Source organism: Martes martes (assembly GCF_963455335.1).
Source record: "Martes martes genome assembly, chromosome: 2".
Taxonomy (NCBI): Eukaryota; Metazoa; Chordata; class Mammalia; order Carnivora; family Mustelidae; genus Martes; species Martes martes.
In genome coordinates, this window is record NC_137889.1 from 27719431 (window position 1) to 27744763 (window position 25333).

At 34.7% G+C, this 25333-nt stretch overlaps 1 protein-coding gene across 1 annotated transcript in view; it reads right to left on the reverse strand.

The window, feature by feature from the left end:
- Window positions 1–268: 268 nt before the first annotated feature.
- Window positions 269–25333, reverse strand: part of PURG (purine rich element binding protein G) — a gene marked incomplete at its 5' end in the record, with an annotated part of 38813 nt that continues 13748 nt past the window's right edge. Inside the window, one exon of the mRNA XM_080796996.1 lies at window positions 269–2815. Coding sequence (XP_080653122.1) covers window positions 2801–2815 — 15 coding nt within the window. The 3' untranslated portion in view covers window positions 269–2800. The remainder of the gene's footprint in view (window positions 2816–25333) is intronic.

Sequence of the window (25333 nt, forward strand, 5' to 3'; positions counted from 1 at the left end):
AAGAAAAGTGACTTTAGTCTTAATGTGATCTCAGTATGCACCCACCTCAATGGTTTAAAAAAATTCATGAGGAAGACAATTCTGAAATGATACAGGTTACAGACTGACTTTTTTTTTTTTTTTTTTTGTATAAGGGCAAGATTATTATTGTTGGCCATTTTCAAATTCAAAGCAATTCCTGATGAGAAAAGTCAGTTCCCTAAGATGAATCAGGTTAGGCTTTTAATGTACATGAAATTTACTTCCAAAGATGTTCCTCAATGGAGATTATCTGGATCTTTATTGAAAGTACTTTCATTCACAGATTTACAGATGACACCTTGAGCTTAAGATCTTCAAGGGAAATTATTATCGTAGGAACAGAAAATACAACTTACCAAAATAATATTGATCAAACTAAAGACAAACATAATTTTATGTAACTTTTAAAAAGCTTCAATAATTAACTTAAAGAGGGAGAGACTACATTATCTTCATAAATGAACCAAACTTACAAAGTATACTCATTTTATTTAAGGTTGATTTTTTAAGATAATTTCATACAAAAAAAAACCTGATAAATTTTGTGAGAATAATTTTTTTAGGTGGGACAAACATTATGGTGAACAATAATACATAAAACTGGTGGCTGTAGGTATAAAAATTAGAGATTTTTTTCATGTAGATTGAAAAGTAGATATTTTTCCAAAAGCAGTTTTTTCTTTTATCCTTTCATAAAATTAGAATTAATTTTTCTTTCAATTAACAGGCAAAATATTACCGCAGAAGTAAAGATATTCTAAAACATTCATAGACTTACTTATTTTCTCTCTCTTTTTGATGAAAGAAGACCTGAAATTATTTTGTAGCACATTTATTGTTTGCCAGTTTTCATAGAATGGAATGCTGTAAAGATAGTTACACAAATATACAGTAGAAATATCTTTGGAGAGGTTGTGATTTAGTAAATACTGCATTTGTTCAAGATAGTCTTGGAGATGTTTAAGATAGTCATACTGGCTCTATTCTGTGAACTTTATTTTCTGATATTAGAAGTTAGACATGATTCAATAACTATTTGAGGCAAAATTGCTGCACCTACACTCTTTATAAAATAAAAAACCACAGCAGCGTGGGAATGTCATTTCAGTCATTGGGCCCACGAGATTAGGTGGACAGGTTTGCTTGTCTTCTATTTGAGATCAATGATTGTTGCTTAAGGAGCTTTAATAGATTGATTTTGATCTTTTCTTTTGAAATTTAAGGTTACCCATGGGGTGGACAAGAGACCAAGATTAGAATGCAAATTTGCACACTGCTTTAATATTGACTTTATCTCTAGCTTGGGACAAACAGACCTCTGCCCTCATGAGGATAGCAGCTTCACTTGTCCTAATGCTGTGATTCTTAGTGCTGATGCTAAAATTAAAAATCCAATAAGACCATGCCATTCTGGCATATGGAATCAGTTTGTCTTGGAAAGTTCCAATTTTATTTTATTTTTTTGTCCATGTTTTCATACACGTGAAGTGGAACTTTTACTTTAAATGTCAACATACAGGAATGGCCTTTTCAATGTCATTTGAGCAATAATAAATGTTCTGAAGGCATACTTTTTTCCATGCAAATGTTATCTCATGGTTCAAGTAGATAATAAAACCTTATTAGTAACATACTAAAATAAAGGCACTCAAACAGCACATTTTTGGTTTTTTCAACATACTAATTTCCATGTCTGATGGGTCTAGTTTTTGTAGATCTAACATAAACTTGCTTAAGGGAACTAGGCCAACTGGATTTAAATTCCCATAGATACCCCCAAATTTGGGGCACAAATGAAATAAGAAAATAAGCACATAGTAAAATCAACTTTTGGTTGATTGAAGGGCCCAGGAGAACTAATTTGCTTTCTGAAGAATAATTAAGAATCCAAAGTAATCACACATAGAAACCAGTTTATTAGATTGTCAGTGATACTTTGAGACAAATTCAAGTTATTTCATTTTACTTTATATAAACAGAGGAAGGGAGGAAAGTTTTAAACTTCAAGCTTTGTTCAGCATGTGTGCAGTTAGCATCCACAAAAGCACCATTGGATATGGAAGAATTAGCACCACAGAATTTTAGGACCTAACTGTTAACATGCATCACTGGAAAACTTGGAACATAAAAACTGAAGTAGTACGTGGTATGGTCTATTATAAACAGTACAAGGCAATTTATGATTTGTTTTCATACAGTACAATACAATCACCAATCAATGAGAACCTTTAAGTACAATACAGGACAAAAACACTTTGTACCCTGTTAACACTAAAACAGTTACAGATTCAAAAACATGTTTCTTGTGAGAGGCAGTGGGTTGAAACTATACCCTCCTCCTCTTTTGAAATTGAGTTATAGAGTTACATGATCTCTTAAGAAAGTATTTTCAAATCTATGTCTCTCTACCTCAGTGCTGACAAATGGTTTTTTTTGGAAAACTGAAAGGCTCGATGAATTAGAACCAAATCAAACCCAAACCAAAACCTGGTAAGAGTCAAGAAGTACTCCAGGATGGTGGAAGGTATTCCACTCAAGATCGGTTTGAAAAATGACGCCAATGGTGTTGACACTTGTCTTCCCTTCGGTGGAGGAATGTCAAGTAAAGAAGCCTTGCATTCACGATGAACTTCGGTTCATTTCGTTCACACAATGCCTTTATTCTGAAGTGTAACATAAGAGACTTATTCCTTATTCCTCAACTGTTTTTGTAGTGTCATAGGGCTGTTCCTTATGCTGGATTTGACAACAGTGAAAAGGGTTGATATTCTCTCTGGATTTAGGGAAATTTGAGCTAAAGAAAAAATATTAATTTAAATTTAGCATATATGAAATTTTAAAGGGAGTTTCACTATTTTCACAGTACAAACCCATAATGAATATCACTGAAAACCTTTCTGTTAGAAAGCATGTAACGAACCCTCAATTTTAAGTTGTGTGGAGGCCAATTTTGGCATATTAGAAGATACTGTATAAGAAATGTGTAATAGGAACAGATAGATACAGGTATATTCAGATCTCAATGCACTGATGCCAAGGAAAATATATTTTTACTCACCAAGAGAAGAATATACCTTGACGCATCTATGCAGACACATGAATCAATCATGTATCTGCCCAACTTCTAATTCTGGAATAGTGATAACAGGGTCATTTAAGAAAAAGTACTCAATTACAGTATGGCAGCAATTTTATGTTGTATATATTTAACAGCAAAACATTTTTGAAAATAGAATCAATATTATACGGTAAGTTTACAATTCACCATTGCTATACTTGTAATACATGCGTTTATTTGTTTTCCCAGTTAAAAAAAAAAATCCCACTAGGACCAACATCTTTCAGAACAACAATCTAACATGAAACAAAACCTCCTAAGGAAAATATTCAGCATCACAGAGATTTGAGAAAAGTTTGTTACTCAGCATCACAAAATACTCAATAGATCTACATTTAAGATTGTTCATGCCATGACATTAACACACCTTTGGGTTAATATATCGTATTTTAAAAAGATACCAAGATACAAACCAAAGAACTGACATGGAATTTATTTTTAGTTTCTCCTTGATAAGAGAAGACTGCTGATAAACTTGACTCCAGTCTGTACTGTGTAATGATAACTGCGTCTATGAAGCAGCATTTACATTTAGTAAAACACTTAAAACCAGTGACAGAAAAATGGCCACCACAGAGAAAGAACTAAAGATAAGTGTAATCATAAACCAGGTTTTTTTTATTAAGTGAACTGCCCTCAAACAAAAAAGAAAGCAAAGTTTGTTAGCTGTGAAATATTCTTCTGTTAAAAAACATTCTTGAATAAAAGTTAGCCTATTTTTTTAAAATATCAGAAAGATGTAAGGATGAACTTCAGAAAAAAGTTAACTTTTGAAAAAAAAAAAAAAAGGTCCTATGCCTTTTCCTCTGAATCAAATCCCTTGTATAAATCAACTGTTAATTTTCTGAAGAGGGTACAGCAGCTCTAGGGAGCTGCACATCCACATTCCTGATTTAAATTTGATAATTTGCCAGGCAGGGCTGACTTGAACATAGAAGAAACAAAACTTGTTTTTTAATGCTTTAGAGTTACATTAAAAAAAAAACCCAAATAAAGAAAATTGAATTATGACAAGCTGGCTTAATACTTTCGATTGCCCTTATAATTTGACCAACATTTCAACACAAGATAGAACCAATTAAAGATAAGATTAAAAAAAAAAGCTGTCTAAAAATCGCTCAATGAAAAAGCCTCCAAATTTTACATTTTAACCTCAAATGATTATAGACTTAGACTAACAGTTTTGCTGTTCTCACACACACTTTTGTTTGTCTAGAGTTTTATTTCTGAATTGTTCATTGGTTCTATCACGTAACACAATTTTCTATTAAGTTAAAATAGTTTGAATTATTGTATTATAAGAAGCTTTAGAAAAACACATAAGTAGGATAAATTTATAAAAGGATAAAGAATATTTTATGGGATTTTAGACAAATTCTATACAGACAAATAGCTAGTTCAAGGTAATAAAGTGCCTTCATTTCTAGGTAATTAATTTTTCACTAAAATATTTTAAGGCTTTATAAGAAACTTAACATTATCAGAGGTGTGATAGTATACAGGATTATGCTATTAATTAGCATTCTTTCATAGGTCTTATTTCATTTAATCTTTAAATTCATATTAGGTACTTTTTAATAATCAGCAGCTTAAAATTATAAATCTGAATTATAAATTCTGAATTCATTTTGCAAGGAAAAAGAGAGATGTATAATTTTTCAATGCTGTGATTTGTACTTAAGACTCACATGTGGCTTGTGAACAATCTAGTTTATGTCATAATAGACAACAGGCAATGCTCTCAAAAAATTCAACAGAATATTTATCCCATGGCCAACAGGACCATCATTTCATTCATTCATATATTCCGTTGTCTCTACATTTAAATGATTGCACAGCCTTAAGTATAAAAGGCCGGAGGAAATCTAAGATAAATTCTTCAAATACAGGCACAATGAGTATTTTTTTTTATTGCAATAGCTTATGCATAATCTGAACTGTATGCCAACATCCAATGTTAAAGCATTTATATTTGTTTTCAGTTTGCTTCTACTACCCATGGGTGTATCACAGTAAAATACTGGAAACCTAACAGAAGTGTATACAATAGCTATAATCATACAGAATTCTATTTCTTCTTGTCATTTCTCTTTGGAATACATGAGGGTATTTTAAGCAATCTGTGTAGTTAGTTATGTTGACAGCCCCAGATTTTAAGATAAATTATGACTATATGGACATCAACTTACTCAGTTGATTATAACCAATACAAACTAATTAAAATGTTTGAATATTCTTTTTCAGGAGTTTAGCTATTTTTATCAGAAGATTACTAAAGCCAGGCACCAGATTAAATGTCCATGATACCTAAAATGCTTATCTAACTACCACTGGATGAATTTAAAATGCTCCTTAAATTAAAGGTTTTTGAGGTTAGGAGGGAGAAGGAAAGTTAAAATTCATTGAAAAGAATGGTCTAAATGAAATGTTCTACATAATTAGAGAAACAGGAACTACCAGTAGGAAAAAGTGCCAGTCTTAAAATTGGGTTTGGTTTTCAATCTAAAGCCTAGTAAGAGTAATTCCTGGCGATTAAAAAAAAAAATCAAAATGGCATAAACCTTTATAATTGCACATTCCTTTACCAAAGTGCCACAAGTTACCAAAAAATCTTTTTAAATGCATACGATGCTACTTATCAAAATCTAAGTATGCATAAGTTTTACCTTTTTCATAATAGTATAGTATAGTTCCACAAACTTATCACAAATATAACCGGGAAGATGAATTAAAACAGGATAGTGGTTTTTTTTAAAAAGATAACTGTTAGAACCTTTGTCATTATGAAGATTCAAACCCAAGTATCGCGAAAGCATTTCCATAGTATCAAAAACATCATGAGAATTTATTTAGGCAAATTTTAGTAGTATTCTGCCATGCAATGCACAGACACCGTAGCTTTTTCTTTTTTTTAAACACAGGTTTAGTTATCCTGTATTAATCTGACTACATATTATACTTACTCTCTTTAATTGAAGGGACAATATATGGAATAACTGAGTTTTGAAAACAGCATTAAACATTGAGGTTTCTAGCCTTAACTGCTTATTCCTATTAAGCATGGCAAAAAGGTCTGATGCATGGGTTATTAATTTTCTTGCTTCTATCTCTTTATTCTAAATGGAAATGTATAGAGATAATACAATAAGGACATGAGGATGTTAGAAACCAGAGCACAGATATATGGAGCAAATAAAATAATAAGCAACTGAATGGAAATTTTCCACATCATTACATTTGTTAAATCAAGGGAGGACAGTAAAAAATAAGATCTGTTTACCAAGTAATAATTATAGTAATATGCTTTTTAAAAAAATCAGTGGAATATATATAGGGTAAGACTTTTAATATTTTTTTTGTTTGAATGTGATGAAGTTAAACTACAGAGGTATGTCATCATAAACTGAGACCAAAAAAATTGTTCAGGGGGAAAAAGAGAAGGTAAGATCATGATTCTCAATGACAGATCACCTGCATTGCATTATGCCACAGGCTAAACATTGTGGTGTAGTGCCTCATTTAATTAGGGTGAAAGTGCTGACAAAAACATAAAAATGCATATAATAAAATTAAGATTAGTTCATAGTCAAGGAACATTCAGTGACTATCAAAAAAGAACCCCTTCTTTTTCCTACAGTTCAAAAATCTCCATGTTCAGTGTAAGAATGTGATCATATAAAAGCATTTGAAAGAAATGCCCAACTCAATAAATTCTTCATCTTCTGAGGATGGAGAATGGGATGTTAATTGGTATCCTAGTCCTCTGAGAGAATTAACAAACTTTTTAAAAAAGAAGTAAAATCAGAAAGAATCGGGCATGATAAATCACTGATAACGACTTCCCCAAATCCAATATACAGATAGGTCAATTATAGAAAGGTAGATATTCATTCTGTATAATTTAATGAATCTTCTTGTAGTTTCTGAATATGAAAATAAAATTGCTTGTGGGTAACAGTTTTGGGTAGTGGCAGGGTTTAAAAATTGTCAAAGAAATACTTTAAATGGACACTGAAATGCAGAAGATCCTTAATAGAAGCTGTAGGCAAGTGGAAACCCCATACTCCACGTGAGATTCCTACTATCTTTAGTTCCTGCATTATCCAAAGACATATAAATTGCATAATCCCTCTTGGCAATACACACAGATATTCTCTTGTCTTCGCAAAACCTAGGCAATTGCATTTACCTAACAGCTTTTCCCTGGTAGCGGTCCTAGAGTGAGGACAAATACTGGACAAACCTGTAAGAGCCATTCCTACCATACACTTTAATCTTGTTTTCTATTATTCTGCTCTTTTATAGCAGTTTTCATTTCCAAAATGCCAAACAACTGATTATAATAGTTATTTCTCATTCCACAAGGAGGGCAAAGTTAATAAATGGCTTGTGATGTGGTGGAACCACACAGGGCTTTTAAGATCCTATGTATCTTCTCTGTTCTGTATGCAGTTGTATCTAGCAATGCCCTCTGCTATGTGTCTGTACCCCTTGAGGTCAAAGACTCTATCTTGTTGTCTGCTGTATACCTAGATCTATCAGAATGTTTAGCTCATGCTGAATGCAAAATAAATATCTGTTGATTTGAGGAATGAGAAATAGGATCGAAAAAATGAAACAAAGTAGCTTAACATACTGCCCCTCACCCTTGACTTCCAAGTGAAAAGCCATGCGTACTCACTCTTGCTTCTCCACCACAGTAACGTAAGTGGTATTACCCTTCTTACCTAATAGGGTTGTATTACTCACTCTTAAACCTTGATGGCAAAGACCCTATGGTATGTGTCCTCCAGAATACTGGTGACTCAACTTTTACTGCTACTAAAACTGCATTATTCACCTTTTCTTTGGCCAAGTATTTAAATTAAAAGTTATGTTTCTGCACACAATATACTATTCTTAAGCTAATTCAGACATAAAGAATCAAGAAAATCCTCACAGCTGTAATCATCAGCATGACTATGGAGAATATCAGAAGGGACTAAAAAGACTGACATATTACAGCAAAAAACACTGGGGACTAGAGGTTCTTTAATTTTCTGGAAATTAGTGCAGGAAAACTAAGATCCTTAAGAAGATAGCAATTTTAGTGAACAAAGTTAATGTCAAGTTTAAAGTACATGATATTGAAAGTCTTTTCCACTTCTAAAATTCTATTTTGTGCTGCCTGATTCCTCTTCTGGTAAGATGAGAATCTACACAGTATTCAAAGAGTATTGCATTTTTTTTTTTTAAAGGCATAGTTAAACTTGAAAAGTTTGATGTTTCAGAACTCTTGAGCAACTGTGAATATTAAAAGTTTTCTCTAAACCACCATTATTCCTTCTTTTGCAACAAAACCATGTAAAGCCTTTTAAATCCTGAATAAATATACTTAAATTATGTCAGAGTGGTGTGGATATTACTTTGCTGGCAATACTTCATATTGTAAGCAAAATTAGTAGTGAGGAGTTTGCCCCTGGTCCTGCTACTTTGCATGAACCTGTCCCCTAAAGAAGTCTTAGGTTAATTACAATTAAGTACAATTCATGACCTCTCCAACTTCAAAGAGAGGAGGTGAAATTATTTAATTTTTTTCAATCACAGCAGTGGAAAAACAAAAGGCTATGCTATTAAGTTTGAATCTCTAAATTACTGTATATGTTTATAAAACAGGACTATGAACTCAAACATTTTGACCGAGAAGCAACAAAACAATACTAATTCCAAAACTAGGAAGCAAAGTCCAGTTTTCATTTGGGTCCTTTCTCTTTCCTTTTTCTTTTTGATAAGTCTAGCTGGGGGTTTATTGATCTTATTAATTCTTTCAAAGAACCAGCCAGCTCCTAGTTTTGTTGATTTGTTCTACTATTGTTGTTTTTTTTTCCTCTGTCATTAATTTCTGCTCTAATCTTTATTATTTCTCTTCTCCTGTTGGATTTAGGCTTTATTTGCTGTTCTTTTTCCATCTCCTTTAGGTGTAAGGTTAGATTGTGTACTTGAGACTGTCCTTGTTTTTTGAGAAGAATCTAATTTTTAAAAGCCAGAACCCTAAATACGTGGGAGGAGGAAAGATGATTTACTATCAGCTTTAATTTTTGCTAAGCTAGGACTTCTCAAAACCCTTCAAGCAGAGTGTACTCTGGGAAATCAGGTTTATAATTCTTTATTTCACAACCTAAGACCTCTTTACCCTTCTAACATTAAACTGATACCATTACTCATGCTAAAATGGGAACAAGGGCCATATTCTCATTTTTCCACATGGCAACAAACATTATTGGCAGTTAATTAAAATTAATTACTCTAACTAAAATGATGACAAACTGCTGAGAGAATTCATGCATACTGCTCAAAAGTAGTTAATCATCTTTATGGTTTAGAACATAGATCCTTGAGGCTTGGTAGGATAGCACAGCAAGTCCTCTGTATAGGTTAAATTATATTAATGAGATTCTTTTGAGGATTTAAATGTAACTCCTTTTTTATATGAACTAAGACTTACGAGAAGTAAGCTTAACTTAAGCCAAATTCTACCCTAAGGTAGGTTGTATAAGGAAAGTATCATTTCAACATTTCTGGAATTATTAGAATGAAATATGAATGTGGTAAATAAAATATTTTAGGAACCATAAGGAGAAAAATAAGTATGAGAGGGGAGAAGGAAGGTGTATTTAGTGGAAGGCAGAAAGAAATGAGAAAATCGGTGGATAAGAGGAAGTCACAGGATGGGAATAATCTGAAACATTATTTTCTCAGTTGTCTGGCAAAACTTCTAATTTTTTTGCATGCCTTTTTCCATAGGACTGATACAAGCACCACGGTACTTTACGGTTATTTTTCTCTTGGCTGAAAAGTTGTATAAACACTGAAAATGACATGCGAACATCCCATAAAATTAAGAAGGTGCTCATTGTGTGTACTGTTGGTGTGTGTGTTAATGTTCTGCGATCTCTTTGTGGTTCTGCAGCTTCTTATTTAAGAATCTTAAAGGTGGAGATGGTATGGATTGGGAGGAACTAGCCCAGGGCCAGCTCAGTGCTCGCCTTTATGTAGTTAGGTCAAAATTTGGAGTCCTTTTTCAGTCAGAATAATGTTCTCTTGAAAAAGACAACAGCAGGGGCACTGGGTTGCTCAGTGGGTTAGGCCTCTGCCTTCAGCTTGGGTCATAGTCTCAGGGTCCTGGGATCGAGCCCCGCATTGGGCTCTCTGCTCGGTGGGGAGCCTGCTTCCCCCTCTCTCTCTGCCTGCCTCTCTACCTACTTGTGCTCTCTCTCTCTCTCTGTCAAACAAATAAATAAATAAATCTTAAAAAAAAAAGAAAAAAAGAAAAGACAACAGCAGATAGTAACAATTCACCCTTTACATCTGTTGGTACACAATTTACTGTGACTCCTTAGAGTCACGGTATCATCTTCATTTAAATTTATTACAGCTCCCAAATCTCAATGAATCCTTGCTTAAAATGGCAATTTTTAGGTAAATTCAATTAGAACTTTAAAAAAAAACACCAAAAAAACCCCCAAAAATGTAATCTGGAGATGTTGGTTTCATTGTATCTGTTCTCCTTCTATTTGTAAAAATTATGGATCAAAGTGAGTTTGTAATAATAAAACTGAGCTCATAAAGTCTATGTTATACAATTTTAAGAGTGCATAAAAGCTACTGAGCCATCACCAACATATTGATAAACAATGAAAACATCCCTTCCAGCATGCTTTGATTATGGAGATATCATAAGACATCCTTCCTCACCTGGAGTTATTTCTCACATTTGCTTTCTGAAGTCAAAGCAGACGTACAAAGGGAAGGAAACATACAGTAGCAGAGCCGTTGTAACTGCTGGGGTGCAGTTAGTTACCCAGTATCTTTGTTGTTAATAAAATCTCCCAGAACAGTACCTCTTGATGCATTCAACAGTAATTAAGGTGGGAGTACTGTCGCTGAATATTAATATTAGAGGGTATTTTGTCCCCTCATTCCTGCTACAGTTTTGCTGCCCTGACTTTAATGATAGCCATGTGTCATTTAAGATGCTCAGTGAAGATCTAATTATTTCTTGCCTGTTTTTTTTTAAAGTATTATCTGCAACAGAAGCAAACTATTTACTGAAGAACTCCACAACACAGATGATCTCAAAAATATTAGGTTGAGTGAAAGAAGCCAAATGATGAAACTACATGTTCATTTATATACAATTCCATAACAGACCAAACTAACCTGTAGTCACAGAAATTGGATCAGGGATTGCTTTTGGAGGTTTGGATTGGGGAAAGAGTAGGACTGTTGACTGGAAAGGGAAACAAATTTTCTGGGGTGAGAAAAATGTTCTGTGTCTTGATATCTGTCAAAACTGTTTGAATGACATGTTAAGATTTGAGCATTTTACTGTAAGTAAATTATACCTTAATAGAAAATGTGAAAAAGCATTGCCACTGAACACAATGTTCTTGCTGAAGCATTAGTGTAGGGTGGTGTTTTTGTTTTCATTTCAAAACTGCCTTCACACTGTCCCATAAAGAGCAACACATCCTAGAATGGGACCCATGACCAATACTCTACAGAGAATGTGGATTTTATATCACGGCACTGAACTAAACCAGATTTAGTTTATTGCTGGGAAAAAAAAAAGAAGACAAATTCTTTTATGGACCATACTAAATGTAACAGCTCTAAGAAAGGACAATAAAACATCTTACATTAAAAAATACCCTAGAACAGAAAAGGGTTTTTAAGTTCAATTTATCCTTGTGAAAATACTAATTTATAAAGGCATAAAAAATAGCAATAAAAAACTTGGCTCAAACGCTACTTAACAGTGATCATGGCAATATGGCCTTCACTCTTTTTTTGTTTCCCCAAGGATGAGTGAACACCGGTGGAGAGTAGTATACCACAGGTATCTAAAGAAAACTGAGGAACTTAAAACGTTTAGGTGGAAAGAAAGCAAGATTTTACTTATGTTATTTTGGTGCATATTCAAGTGTATATATTGAATATCACATTTTAAAACCATTTTGAACGCGTTTGGGGCCTAATTTATGATTACCTCGCCACTTCAAATCTAAGGGGCCATATGTTCATCAGCTTTAAAGAGGTTATAATCAGAATCAAAATAACCACAGAAGTCCCAATTTCCTACAGAAATAACCTTATTACACTGACAGTTCTAAAAATAAATAAGTGAAAAAGTTCTATTAATTCTGAGAAGAAAGTAGTAATACCCAAATAGAATTTACCTACAAGTAATGCCAAGGATTCATGGGCAGTCAAAACTATAATCAAAAGCCAGATAATTATTTATCCAATTTATTTCTTTTTTAATTCCAATTCAAATCCACCAAGGGTTTATGTTGTTTTAAATCTGCATGTCATACGGCGACATCTAAAACACATAATTTTACTACTCATCATGATCTCCACCTGAGACTAGACAGAAAAAAATGAAAAAAAGTAACCAATTTCCCTAGCATAATGGCTGGCCTCTGAGAAGAACTCAATAAGTATTTGCTGAATAAATGAATGAATGCTTTCCTTTCCCTTGATTACCATTTCTTACCTCATATAGTGGCTTCTTACTGCAAATTAAAAATTCAGTATGATGGAAAAGGAAAAGCATAGACATGGACTTAGTAAAAGAGGGCAGTGCTCTGAAACCCCTACACCATGTGTCATTATTGCTGCTCCTGCTTTTGTTGACATAAAAATCACATAAATATAAACCAACACAATTGTGAAAGTGAAACAAATTGATAGAAGATAAATTCTATATTGATAGAAGAGGAGATTTTTTAGCTATAAAATTTTTCTTTTAAAAACTCAATTAAAGGGGAGCCTGGATGGTGCGGTCGTTAGGTGTCTGCCTAGAGCTCAGGTCATGATTCCAGGGTCCTGGGATTGAGCCCCGACTGGGGCTCCCTGCTCAGCCGGGAGTCTTCTCCCTCTGCTGCTCCCCCTGCCTGTGCTCTCTCACTTTCTCTCACTCACTCTCTCAAATAAATAAATAAATATTAAAAAAATTAAAAAAAAAATAAGAACTTAATTAAGGGTGCCTGGGTGGCTCAGTTGTTTGAGCGTCTTACTCTTGATTTTTGCTCATGTCGTGATCTTGGGGCTGTGAGCCTGAACCTCAGATTGGACTGGGCTCCACGCTCAGCACGGAGTCTGCTTGTCCTTCTCCCTCTGTTCCTTCCTCTCCCCACTCCAAATAAATAAGTAAGTAAGTAAATAAATAAATAAATAAAATCTTTTAAAAACCCAACTAAATCAATGACACTAAAGGACATTGTTTGCTTTGCTAGATGAACAATAAAAACTTTCATAATTAACAGACTGGATAGTTGTGAAATGTTTCACATAAATAAATCTCTGACATAGAGATTTAAAAGTTCGTAAGTACCAAAGATAAACAGAATATCAAGTGCTAGACGATAGAAAAAAAAATATAGCTTGAGATTATATGAAATGAGAAAAAGCTCAGAAATCAAGATGACGGTTTGCAGGGGCCTCTTTATGACAGTTAACTGGGACCAGTAACTACATTTACCATCCAGAAACCATGTTTTAAAGCATGTATTAACTATCAAAAAGCTATTTTTTCAGTCAAAAATGACCCACAACCATAATCTTGCAATGCTTTCAACTTTAAAATAAACAAGTGTGAAAACCGTTCCAGCTGACCGAAGAAAACAAATATCCTGAATAAAGCCCATAGACTATCTCCCACTGACTTTCAAGGAAGCAACAGAGAAGCAGAAATGGAGTAGCGGAAGGAGCACTTCCTGAAACCTAGTTCAGGTTCTGAAATGACTGGTTAGATGATTATGAACAAGTCACACGCTCCCTTTAATATTTTTCCTATCTGTTATACAATGAGGGTGTTAAATGACTCCAAAGACTCCTTCAGGCAAAAAAGCATTAAAGTTGATAGCAGATTTAGACAAGAAAATCTTATGTTGTCAAGTCATGAAGTAAAACAGGTGAATATAATAATCCTTTTAGTAGTGGGGTCATTGATCCCCAAATCATGCAAACTGTCTGACAATCATCTTTTTAAAAAAGGAAATGAAGCAGTTCAGATTCTCTCCAGCAATACAAATATACTTTGATATCTCCCAGTCTGTGGACGGTTTATTCATTTTCTTGATGGCATCTTTTGATAAAAAGAACACATTAATTTTGATGAAGTGTCTAATTTTTAATTTTTTTCTTTTATAAAAGTTAGTACCTTTTGTTTCCTGTCCAAGAAAGTTCTGCCTACATAGTTGTGTGCTTTTATATTTGACTGACAATAGCTTCAGGAGATTATAACTAGTCCAACTCCCTGGCTACTGCTGGACCTGAGACTTCCCATGGTAAATGGAGGCTCCCTTCCAATTTTGCATAATTTTTTTATACTCTCTGGGGAGCTGTTCATGTTATGGGTTGGGAAGAATTAATAATGATGCTATTAGTATTTATCACATGCTTATTATGTGATAGAAACTTTGCTAACAGCTTCATATATATTAACACACTTAATTTTCTAAAGAGAAGCCTAGCTGACTATAGCTTCTGTAAGGGCAAGAAATCTTATCTGTTTGTTATTGATACATCCTTTGGACCATGACAGTTGCCCCAGAACAGAGTAATTAATAGGTATAAACTGAATGCTGAATGAATAAATTCACACAGTAAGTCTATAATGTTATATAATTTGCCCACTATTCACAAGAGTGACATAATTTGGACTTGAACCTAGGACTGGCTGACACCAAATTCTGTGTTCTTTATAATTCCTTACTGAGGCCAGAAAGACTGCCTGATAACTCTGGGGGAACCCAGAACCTAAAGATATAGCTGAAATTACTGCTATTACTTAAGGGGGTGGACGGAATGGTTTAAAGTTATTGTTGTTTTATTCCTCTCCTAGCAAAAAGCAAATGTGGAACTTCTTTTAAACACTCCTCCCTTCCTTTTTTTTTTTTTTTTAAAGATTTTATTTATTTATTTGAGGGAGAGACAGTGAAAGAGCACATGAGAGGGGAGAAGGTCAGAGGGAGAAGCAGACTCTCTGTGGAGCTGGGAGCTGGATGCGGGACTCGATCCCAGGACTCTGGGATCATGACCTGAGCCAAAGGCAGTTGCTTAATCAACAGAGCCACCCAGGCACCCCCTCTTTTTTTTTTTTTTTTTAAGTTTATTTTTTGAGAGAACACAAGTGGCTGTAGGGGTGGAGGGAATCTCAAGCAAACTCTGTGCTGAGCTCAGAGCCCAACACGGAGCTCCAGCCCAGGACCCTTGAGATCATGACCCCAGTTGAAGCCAAGAGTCCAACCCTCGCTCAATGGACTGAGCAACTCAGGTGCCCCTCTTTTTTTTAAAGTAGGCTCCATGCCCAGCATGGAGCCCAATGCAGGGCTTGAACTCATGACCCCAAGATGAAGACCTGAGCTGAGATAAAGAGTTGGAGACTTAATCAACTGAACTACCCAGGTGCCCCTAAGCTCCTTCTTGACAATCTTAGCCATATTGATCTTTTTATATTTATAACCATGTGATAATTTGTGCAGATGGAGCCAATATGAAACTTTTATGGCCATGGATATATGGGGCCAGAAAAATTCAATCTGCACATACACTTTAGAGTTCAGCCTGCTAACTCCTCAGTGATGCTGCAAGGCCACTGCTCACTGGGAATGCTAGGAGCAAGGTTATTTATTTAAAGGAATTTCTAGCAACAGACCTTTAACTACAATACTTTTAATCCTATTGAAATCGACTCCTATTGAATATTGAATGAATACAATATAGAGAGCACAATGAAATTTTGTATGAATGAGAATACTTCAATGCTTTATAATCTTCATTGTTAACAACTATAATCACTGCGGGGACAACAAACAAAAACAACAATGAAGCAAAACTATAATCACCATATAATGGTGTAAATGAAGAATATATAGGTTCTTGAGTTAATTTCATATAAACTTAGAACTTCCCCTTCAAATAGGTTTTGAAAAAAACCTGCTTCCAACTTATTATGTGGCCATTTACTCTTGCTCATTAGAGTTTAAGAAAAAATTCTCTAGTTGGTTTTTAATTATTAACTGCACTGACTGAAAATGAAGTATTTTTATCTCTGAAGTTCTCGAAATAACACTTTTTGAAGGCTACACTGCATTGCAGGAGCCATGATAAGACTTGTGATGATAGGACAGGACAGCAAGGGATCTGTATTCTAGTCATTAGGATCAAGTTCTGGAAGGTTCACTAAGGTGGGAGCTCAGGGGACACCTGAGTGACTCAGTCTGTTGAGCGTCTGCCTTTGGCTCAGGTCATGATCCCCAGGTTCTGGGATCAAGTTCCGCATCAGGTTCCTTGCTCAGCGGGGAGCCTGCTTCTCCCTCTGCCTGCTGCTCTCCCTGCTTGTGCTCTCTCTCTCTCTCTGACAAATAAATAAATAAATAAAATATATTTTTTTTAAAAGGTGGGAGCTCAGGAAATAGACTAAAGAATAGAGATGGCCAAAGACTCAATAATTAGAGAAAAAAGGCTGACTCTAGGCAAATATATTGATTACAATCAATCAATATATTGATTACAAATATATTGATTACCAAAATAATGATTTGATATACCTTCTGCCAGGGCCAAAACCCACAGTATATTGAGTGCAGAACTGAACCCAAAGATGTGATGAAAACAGGAAAATGTTTAGAGCACACTTTAAAAAAAACCATTTAAATTGGCTATAAAAACATGTGCTTAATTCACAGAACTAGAACAAATAATTCTGAAATTTGTATGGAACCACAAAAGACTCTGAATAGCCAAAGCGATCTTGAGAAAGAACAAAGCTGGAAGTACTACAATCCCAGATTTCAAGATATACTAGAAAGCTAATAATCAAAACAGTATGGTATACTAGTATACTAGTATGGTATAGTATACTAGTAATCAAAACAGTATGGTACTGGCACAAAAACAGACACACAGATCAATGGGATAAAATGGGGAGCCCAGAAATAAACCTATACTTTTATGGTCAATTAATTTACAACTAAGGGACAGAAAATACAACGAGGAAAAGACAATCTCTTCAATAAATGGTGTTGGGAAAACTAGACAGATACACACAAAAGAATGAAACTGGACCACTTTCTTACACCACGTACAAAATAACTCAAAATGGATTACAGACTTAAATGTAAGACCTGAAATCATGAAATGCCTAGAAGAAAACACATGCAATACTTCTTGACTTTGGCCTAAGAAATAGTTTTTTGGATATGTCTTCTTATACAAGGGTGACAAAAGCAAAGATAAATGATTTGAACTACATCAAACTAAAACACTTTTGCACAATGAAGGAAATCACCAACAATGAAAAAACATGCTGCTGAATGGGAGAAGATACTTGCAAATGATATATCTGTGAAGGGGTTGATATCCAAAATATATAAATAACTCATACAACTCAATAACAATAACAACAACAACAAGAAACAAGCTGATTAAAAAATGGGTAGAGGACCTGAACATTTCTCCAAATAAGAGATACACATGACAAGGACAACACAGATGGATCTGGAGGGTATTATGGTAACTGAAATAGTCATAGAAAGACAAACACAATGTGATTTCACTTTTATGTGGAATTTAAAAAACAAATGAACAAAACAAAACAGAAACAGACTCAGATATAGGGAACAAACTGGTGGTGGCCAGAGGGTAAGTGGGGGTGCGGGTTGATACGCAAAAAACATGAAGGGAATTAAGAGGTACAAACTTCCAGTTGTAAAATAAATACATCATGCGGAAGTGATGTACAGCATAGTCAGCAGTATTGTAATAACTTTGTATAGTGACAGATGGTAACCAGACCTATTGTAGAGATCATTTTGTAATGTATAAAAATACCGAATCACTCTCTTATACACCTGAAACTAATATAATACTGTATGCCAATTTTAACTTTTAAAATAACTATTGAAATTATCCGTAAAAATATGTGCTTAATTTTATGAAATTTCGATTTCAAGTTTACCATTTAAAACTTCTGTAACATTATTATGAAGGCTGCAATGAGCAGTGGGCTTCTTATAAACCTTGGTATTTTATTAGATCACTAAGTGATCTATAGTAAATCATTTAACCTGCCTGGGCCTGTTTTCTTCATCTGTTAAGTGAGGTCAGATATAATGAACAAAATCAGTATTTTTATCAGAATGAAATGAGATACAATATGTGAAGGAACTTTGAAAAATATGTGAAATTATATGTAAATTATTGCAATTAAAATTCCATATTCTTTTTACATTTACTTTAATTAGAAATTCTTAAGTTATGGAAAAACTTTCAGGTCAAATGAATCTTTTGTATCAGTAACTGAATTTATCCGTTAATGGCTCTTCTTTGAAATGCATCTACAGAAAATTGTTCTAGCTTCAGATTTACTAACAGGGTAACAGTAGAATCAGGCTCATTTCATTTGGCTAAGGTATCAGTGAGATTCGTAGTTGAGAACATTGATGGTTTGCTATAAACCCAGACATATGGAGAGAAAAGGATTTTGTGAAGATATTGTTATGTGCGAAGAGAGTGAAATAAAATTAAAGTGCAGGGAGGGCAAATATATGATAGGATGTCACTACTCCTCGCCTTCCTCAGTCTCTCCCACATTCAATCCCCCATGCACACACAGAAACCACAGCAGTCTTCTACGATGAGCCTGCAAGGGGCTTCACAATCATCTCCAGCTTAGAGTTTAGGAAATCATTACCACTTGAATACAGTAGTCACATGAAGATGTCCCATGAGATGAAACAGAATCATTATTTTCATCCTAGGACATCAAAAGAGATTTGGAACGGAGAAGACAGAATCATTATTTAAAACAATATTGTTGTGGCTCTCTAAATTTGCATCAGTGAAATATACTTTGATCATTATAACATAGGTAGATAATTATATCATATTTAAATTAAGTAATGTAGGTAATGTACATAAGTAAATCATATTTAAAGGGAAAATAACGTTCAGCATTTTATAATCGCTAGCTTCAAACACACCTCTCACATATACCAACGCACTGTCTGGTACGCTGTGGATAATCAGATGAGTATCTGTTGAATGAAAAAAGGATAGTTTGATTAGGTTCCAAAAGCTGCTTTGAATCAAGTAACTTTAGACATGGCATACTTAAAGCTAATGGGAGTGGATATTTTTATTTTGTAAATTATTTTATCTCCAGTCCCTAGCATAAAGCCCGGCACAGTGTAGCTACTCGACATCCACTGAGTGAATAGAACAGGATCACTGATCTATTAAGCAAGGGAAAGAATTTTCTGAAGTAAAATTTAGGATGGCCAGGAAACAAAAGATCCCATATTCTACGTGTCTTTATTTGTTGAGTCAATCCTTGAAATAAAATGACATGGTATTTCTTACCGGGTTTTAAAATTACCGCTTTTATTCCCACTTGGCATCATTTTGGTTTGTCTGTGAAGTTCTATAATCCTGAAGCAACAAGATTTCAAAGCAAAACAGGAATGGGAACAGTGGTGATTATGTGAAGAAAGATGATGGAAGTAATCAGCACAGTGCTAGGTGTGGAGGGGAACAGAAAAAAGGAAGAAACAGTCTCTGGTTTTAAACTTAATAGAAAAGGGGACTGGACAAATGAGACAGAGGGAACCATCCACTGAAACACTTTTCTAAAGCAACCATCGCTAAGTATGAAGGATACTGATGAGGATAGTATGGTCCATAAATGTCAGAAGAAACAAAGAGCATCCGGGGAAAAATGAGGGAAGGCCAAACAAGGAAGCCCAAGGTACCTGGAACAGAAGTTTCACTGACCCCAGGAATATAGATATTGAAAGATCCCTATTATCCATTGTGATCCAATTCCCACAACTGATGAATAAGCAAGAGATTAAATGACTGGCCCGAGGGTCAGCTACAAGGCAGGGAGCCCAGGCTTCTCACACAGCGCCATTACCTCCACTGGGTACCAAGCCCTCTGTTCGGTACCACACCCACTACCCACCAGGAGGGAAAAAGAGAGAACTTAGAATTCTTAAAATTCCATGAATGCTTGAAACAATAGTTTGAATAATACACAATACATTTTGGGGGGTTTTATTAATTATAGCACAAATACAGTGAGTAATTTGGCATCACATTCATTTTGTAGTTATTTTGTAACAAAATAATTAAGATGAATCATTTAGAATTAAATTATTGAAAATCTGATGTGAGAATTGAACTCTGGTTCCCTAAGATTGATTTTCTCCAACATAAACTGTAAAAAAATTTCTATCAAATAAAACATAGATCTTATGTAATATTTCTGAAGTCAGAAGCAACTCACTTTAATGTGCACTGCGTGAATCCCGGCTTGGTATGTCATTAAGTGTAATTTTTTTTTAAATCATTCAAACAGCAAATGGTGATTAACAAACCAAATTGCACGTAGTAACCTGATGACTCAAAGGGTTCCTTAAATAGGAGTACAGTTTAATAGCACACAAAGAACAAAAATGCAAACTAGGGGCGCCTGGGTGGCTCAGTGGTTAAGCCTCTGCCTTCAACTTGGGTCATGATCTCAGGGTCCTGGGATCCAGCCCCCTGTCAGTCTCTCTGCTTGGCAGGGAGCCTGCTTCCCGCCCCCTGCCTCTGCCTGCCTCTCTGCCTAGTTGTGATCTCTGTCTGTCAAATAAATAAATAAAATCTTAAAAAAAAAAAAGAATGCAAACTAGCTTTAGTTATTATAAATCAAATGGGCATTCTTTATTGTAAATAAATTTAATATTATAATTGATAAAGTATATAATTATCAAAAAAGGTTCAGGACTTGGGGAATTTTCAGCCTGAAGTTTTTACTGTATTAAAGAATCTTCCTGGCAAAATACCCAAGCTTATGTTAGCGACTACGGAGGAGAGGTTAAGTTCTAGGTGGCTGGCAGTGTGTGCCCTGAGGATCGCATGGCCGGCATTCGATGAATTTCTGTGGTTTAGGTGTGATAATGGTGTGCAATGAGGAAAGATCTTAAATAGTGATGGGGCACTGGAAAGGAAAAAGAGTAATTGCTTAGTAGGTCACTGAACTGGATGCACTACAACTCTTTCACTAAATATTTTCAACTCAAAAATTGTTCCTCTTATTGAGAAAACATTTCTAATTCTTTAATGGAGTTCAAAGGAATAATGAGATTCAATATTAAAGAATTTTCTTTGAAGTAAATATTATCAGTACATTGCAGGAGATCATTAAAGCAATAGCTGGGTGCTACCGAAATTATGAAATTACTTAAAATTATTCTAAATAAATAACATTTGTCTGAAAAAATCATATACATTCATATTATGGATTATTAAATTCATAAGATGAAGAACACTTCAGTTACCATTATCCAAGAATCACTATCAACTAGTTTTTGTGTTAGTTCCAAGATAACTTAGACCAAGAAAAGGTACATATTTTTCTATGTCAAAATCATGAGCATAATACTCAAAATTATAGCATTTCTGTCTATTCAGATGAATATTGCTTGTAGGATTTAATGCTTTACTAACTTCTTCAAAAATAAAACTTTATTAACTTCTTGAAAAATTTTAATAACAGAGGCAGAGAAATTAAAAAAAAATTTGAGAAGTAAGAGTATTAAGAATGTTTCTTGGGGGGATGCCTGAGTGGCTCAGTTGGTTAAGCAGCTGCCTTCGGCTCGGGTCATGATCCCAGCATCCTGGGATTGAGTCCCACATCGGGCTCCTTGCTCGGCAAGGAGTCTGCTTCTCCCTCTGCCTCTGCCTACCACTCTGTCTGCCTGTGCTCGCTCGCTCTCTCTAACAAATAATAAAAAAAAAAAGAATGTTTTTTGGGTTTGGGTTTTTCTTACTGCCAAAGATTTTGAAGAGTGCCTGAAACACTCCATTTGCATAAAATGTATTTTTATTTATGCCTATTTCCTCCCCAATTGTATTTATTTCTTTTTTTTAAGGGGGGGGAGGGGCAGAGGGTGAGAGAGAATCTTAAGCAGGCTCCATGCCCAGGGTGGAGCTCAACATGGGGATCGATCTCAGGACCCTGAGATCATGACCCGAGTGGAAATCAAGAGTTGGGCACTTAACCAACTGAGCCACCTAGGTGCCCCCAAATTATATTTCTAATAAAGCTGCTTAAAGGTAAAGTTTCATATTGGACTCAGCAAAGACTTTGAAAGCATTTAATGAACAATAACTCTGCCAAACTCCAGACAAATTTCCAATCTACTATATAAATAACGAGGAACCAATTCTAGAATATACATAGGAAAAATCTACAGAAATTTGATAATTTAAGGTTAACCGCCCTGGGAATTCTAACCTCAAACCTTAAACAAACAAACAAACAAACATACAAGAAGTATCCCTCTGGAATTCCCTCGGTCTCATGAGGAATAAAGTTTCCCTTTCCTTGTAACTCATAGGAAAGCTTCCAGGACCAGATGTATTTCATTTGCAGTCACCCAAAGATTATAAGGATCGCTTAAGATAATATAAGCACAATTGCTTTGTGATTATACATCCTTTTTTTTTTGAGAAGTCCTCACCCCGTGTGGAGCCCAACGTGGGGCTTGAAGTCACAACTCTGAGATAAGACCTTAGCTGAGATCAAGAGCTGGAGGCTTAACCGACTGAGCCACGCTGATGCCCTGCAAATGTGAATCTTTTCACAAGTGAGAACTGTAACAACACAGGTTGTAAAGATTATACTTGGAGAGCTAAGTAGCAATAACTATAAACCCATTATTGATAGGATAAAGCAGATATGAGAAGAAAGTAGTCTGGTGGTTGCCAGGGGATGAGGGATAGGGGATTATTCAGTGGGCTTAGAGTTTCAGTTTTGCAAGATGAAAAAGTTTTGGACGTTGGTTGTACAACAAGGTGAATATACTTCACACTAATGAACTGCATATTTAGAAATGGTTAAGATGGTAAATTTTATGGTTTTTTTTTTAACCACAATTAAAAAAAAAAAAAAAAAGAGTTGAACTAGACCAGAAAAGTGAGGTCTTCAGATTGACTAAGGATATTTTTTGTACTCCCAATACATTGTGAGTTTCTATCTAAAAACAAAAACAAAACAAAACAAAACAAAAAAAAAACCAAAAAAAAAAAAAAGAGAGAAAAGTCATTCGAGACGTCGAGGGTCAACTTGTGAGAAAGTGAAAGACCAACCACTTATGGACTTGACTCAGGCTGGAAAGACAGAATATTTTGGTTTTGAAATCTTGAATTTTGAAAAGTAACCAATGGTTACTTGTCAAATAGTTTGAATTTGAGCATAGGAGGTGGGGGAGAAACTAGCATTCCCAGTGATCATTGCCCAGAAAGCTAGACAGTATAATACAAAGTCCTAGATTAAATACTTGGATTTATGTGTTTAGCCTCTCTATGTTTAAAGTGAGCCCTAGATATTACTCGTTGGTAGGATAACCCAAAAAAATTGTTTTGGCTGATGGTATTAAAATCTAAACAATGCCAGCTGAAAAGATGATATGGAAGAAAGAATGCAAGTCTAAGGCCATGCATGACAAAGAATGGCCTCCACACCATTCAGAAAGAGCAAGACAAAAAATGCCAGTTTCTGAACCCCACTCTGGACCAATCAAATCAGAATTTCTGGGGGTGGGGACCAGAATCTACGTTTAATAAATATACTACGTACACGAGTGTTTGAGAATGACTGGACTAAATTTTAAAGGGAGAAACCACTGTCATTTTAATGGAGGTTAGAACTCATTAGAGGCAAATACACAGTTTAATGTTTAAGGGTATTCTTGATGACACCATCATGGCCATGATTCTTTGAGCTCCTTAGAGGCACATCTGAGAGTCTCTATTGTTTTAAAGGAGGGATTATTGGATTAAAACAATCTCTTTGAAATATTAGAAGAGATATTCTTAAGTGAGTCAAATGGTAGTCTGTGTTGCAAGAGCCAGCTGCCTGGCTAAGCTTGAAATGTTTAGAGCTATAATGAGAACTTTTATAGCTCTAAAGCAGGGATGACAAATAGCAAATATTTGGCATGAATGTTTTTCTTCTCTCTTTCCCTATAGATGCAGATTTCACATTCTCAACATAGCACTTTAGGGCAGCCAATCAACTGTGTAACGAACAAGATGAAACCAATTTGTCAGTACTGCTCTGGGGGCATGGAGGGGGTGTAGGGTGGGGGAAGATTGGTTTCCCTTTAAAATTTTATACACACACATGCACACACACGTGTAATATTCATGCAGAGTAAAATTCACTTAGCTAAATACTTAGAAATGTGTAATGCAGATATAGCTTATAGACTTTGGTGTAATACATTTTGACTTACTCAGCTGTCTCTCTAAAAGGCATTATTATTTGTCCACCGAAATATGAAAATGTTGTTATATCATGAGAAAGCGCAAGATGCCTGAAAGAAGGACAAGAAGAAGTGGACCCTGCAAGTGAGAACGGAGTTCCATATTGGTTCATATAAGATCCCTGAATTTAGATATTATTGCCACAGCCACCCTTTTGCCTTTTATAAAGCCTTGAAACTCTCTGGGAGAGAATCACATATATTATTTGCAGCAATAATCAACCTACTTGGAATCTTGTTCTCTGATAATGGAAACCTTAAGATGAAATAGCGAACCATGTTGTTTTCTTTCCATCTTAAATTAGTGTGCAAGAAAAAATAGAGAAGGAGAATATTACTTGATTGCTTCAATCTTTAAACAAATTTAATTTAGACTTTTACAAAGAAAAACTGATAATATCCAATGATTTGGGTTTCTAATTTACTGTACTATCACTTATATCTTTCCAAATAAACCTGTAGCAGGTACTTTTGAAAAAGCAATGTAAGTACTATGTTCATTCCTTCAAATGGTTGTTTCTGAAAAATATGATTAAATGTGTAAAATTTTTTATGAAAATCATAAAAAATAGACCTAATTTTTAGGGCAAATCTCATGAAACCTATCTTAACTAATTCATTTAATTAGTACAGCTCATAAATATTTGAAAGTATATCTTATATTGTGTTGCAATAACAAGGGGTGGGAGGAAATGATTTTTTTTCTTAACATGTTTTCAGAATAATGCTAGAAATATTGAAATCCTAATTCTTTATCTAACTTGATCATTAATAGAAGACCTGAATACAAAAGCTCTAAGAATTCTCAAAATCCTGTCTCTCACAGTTGAAA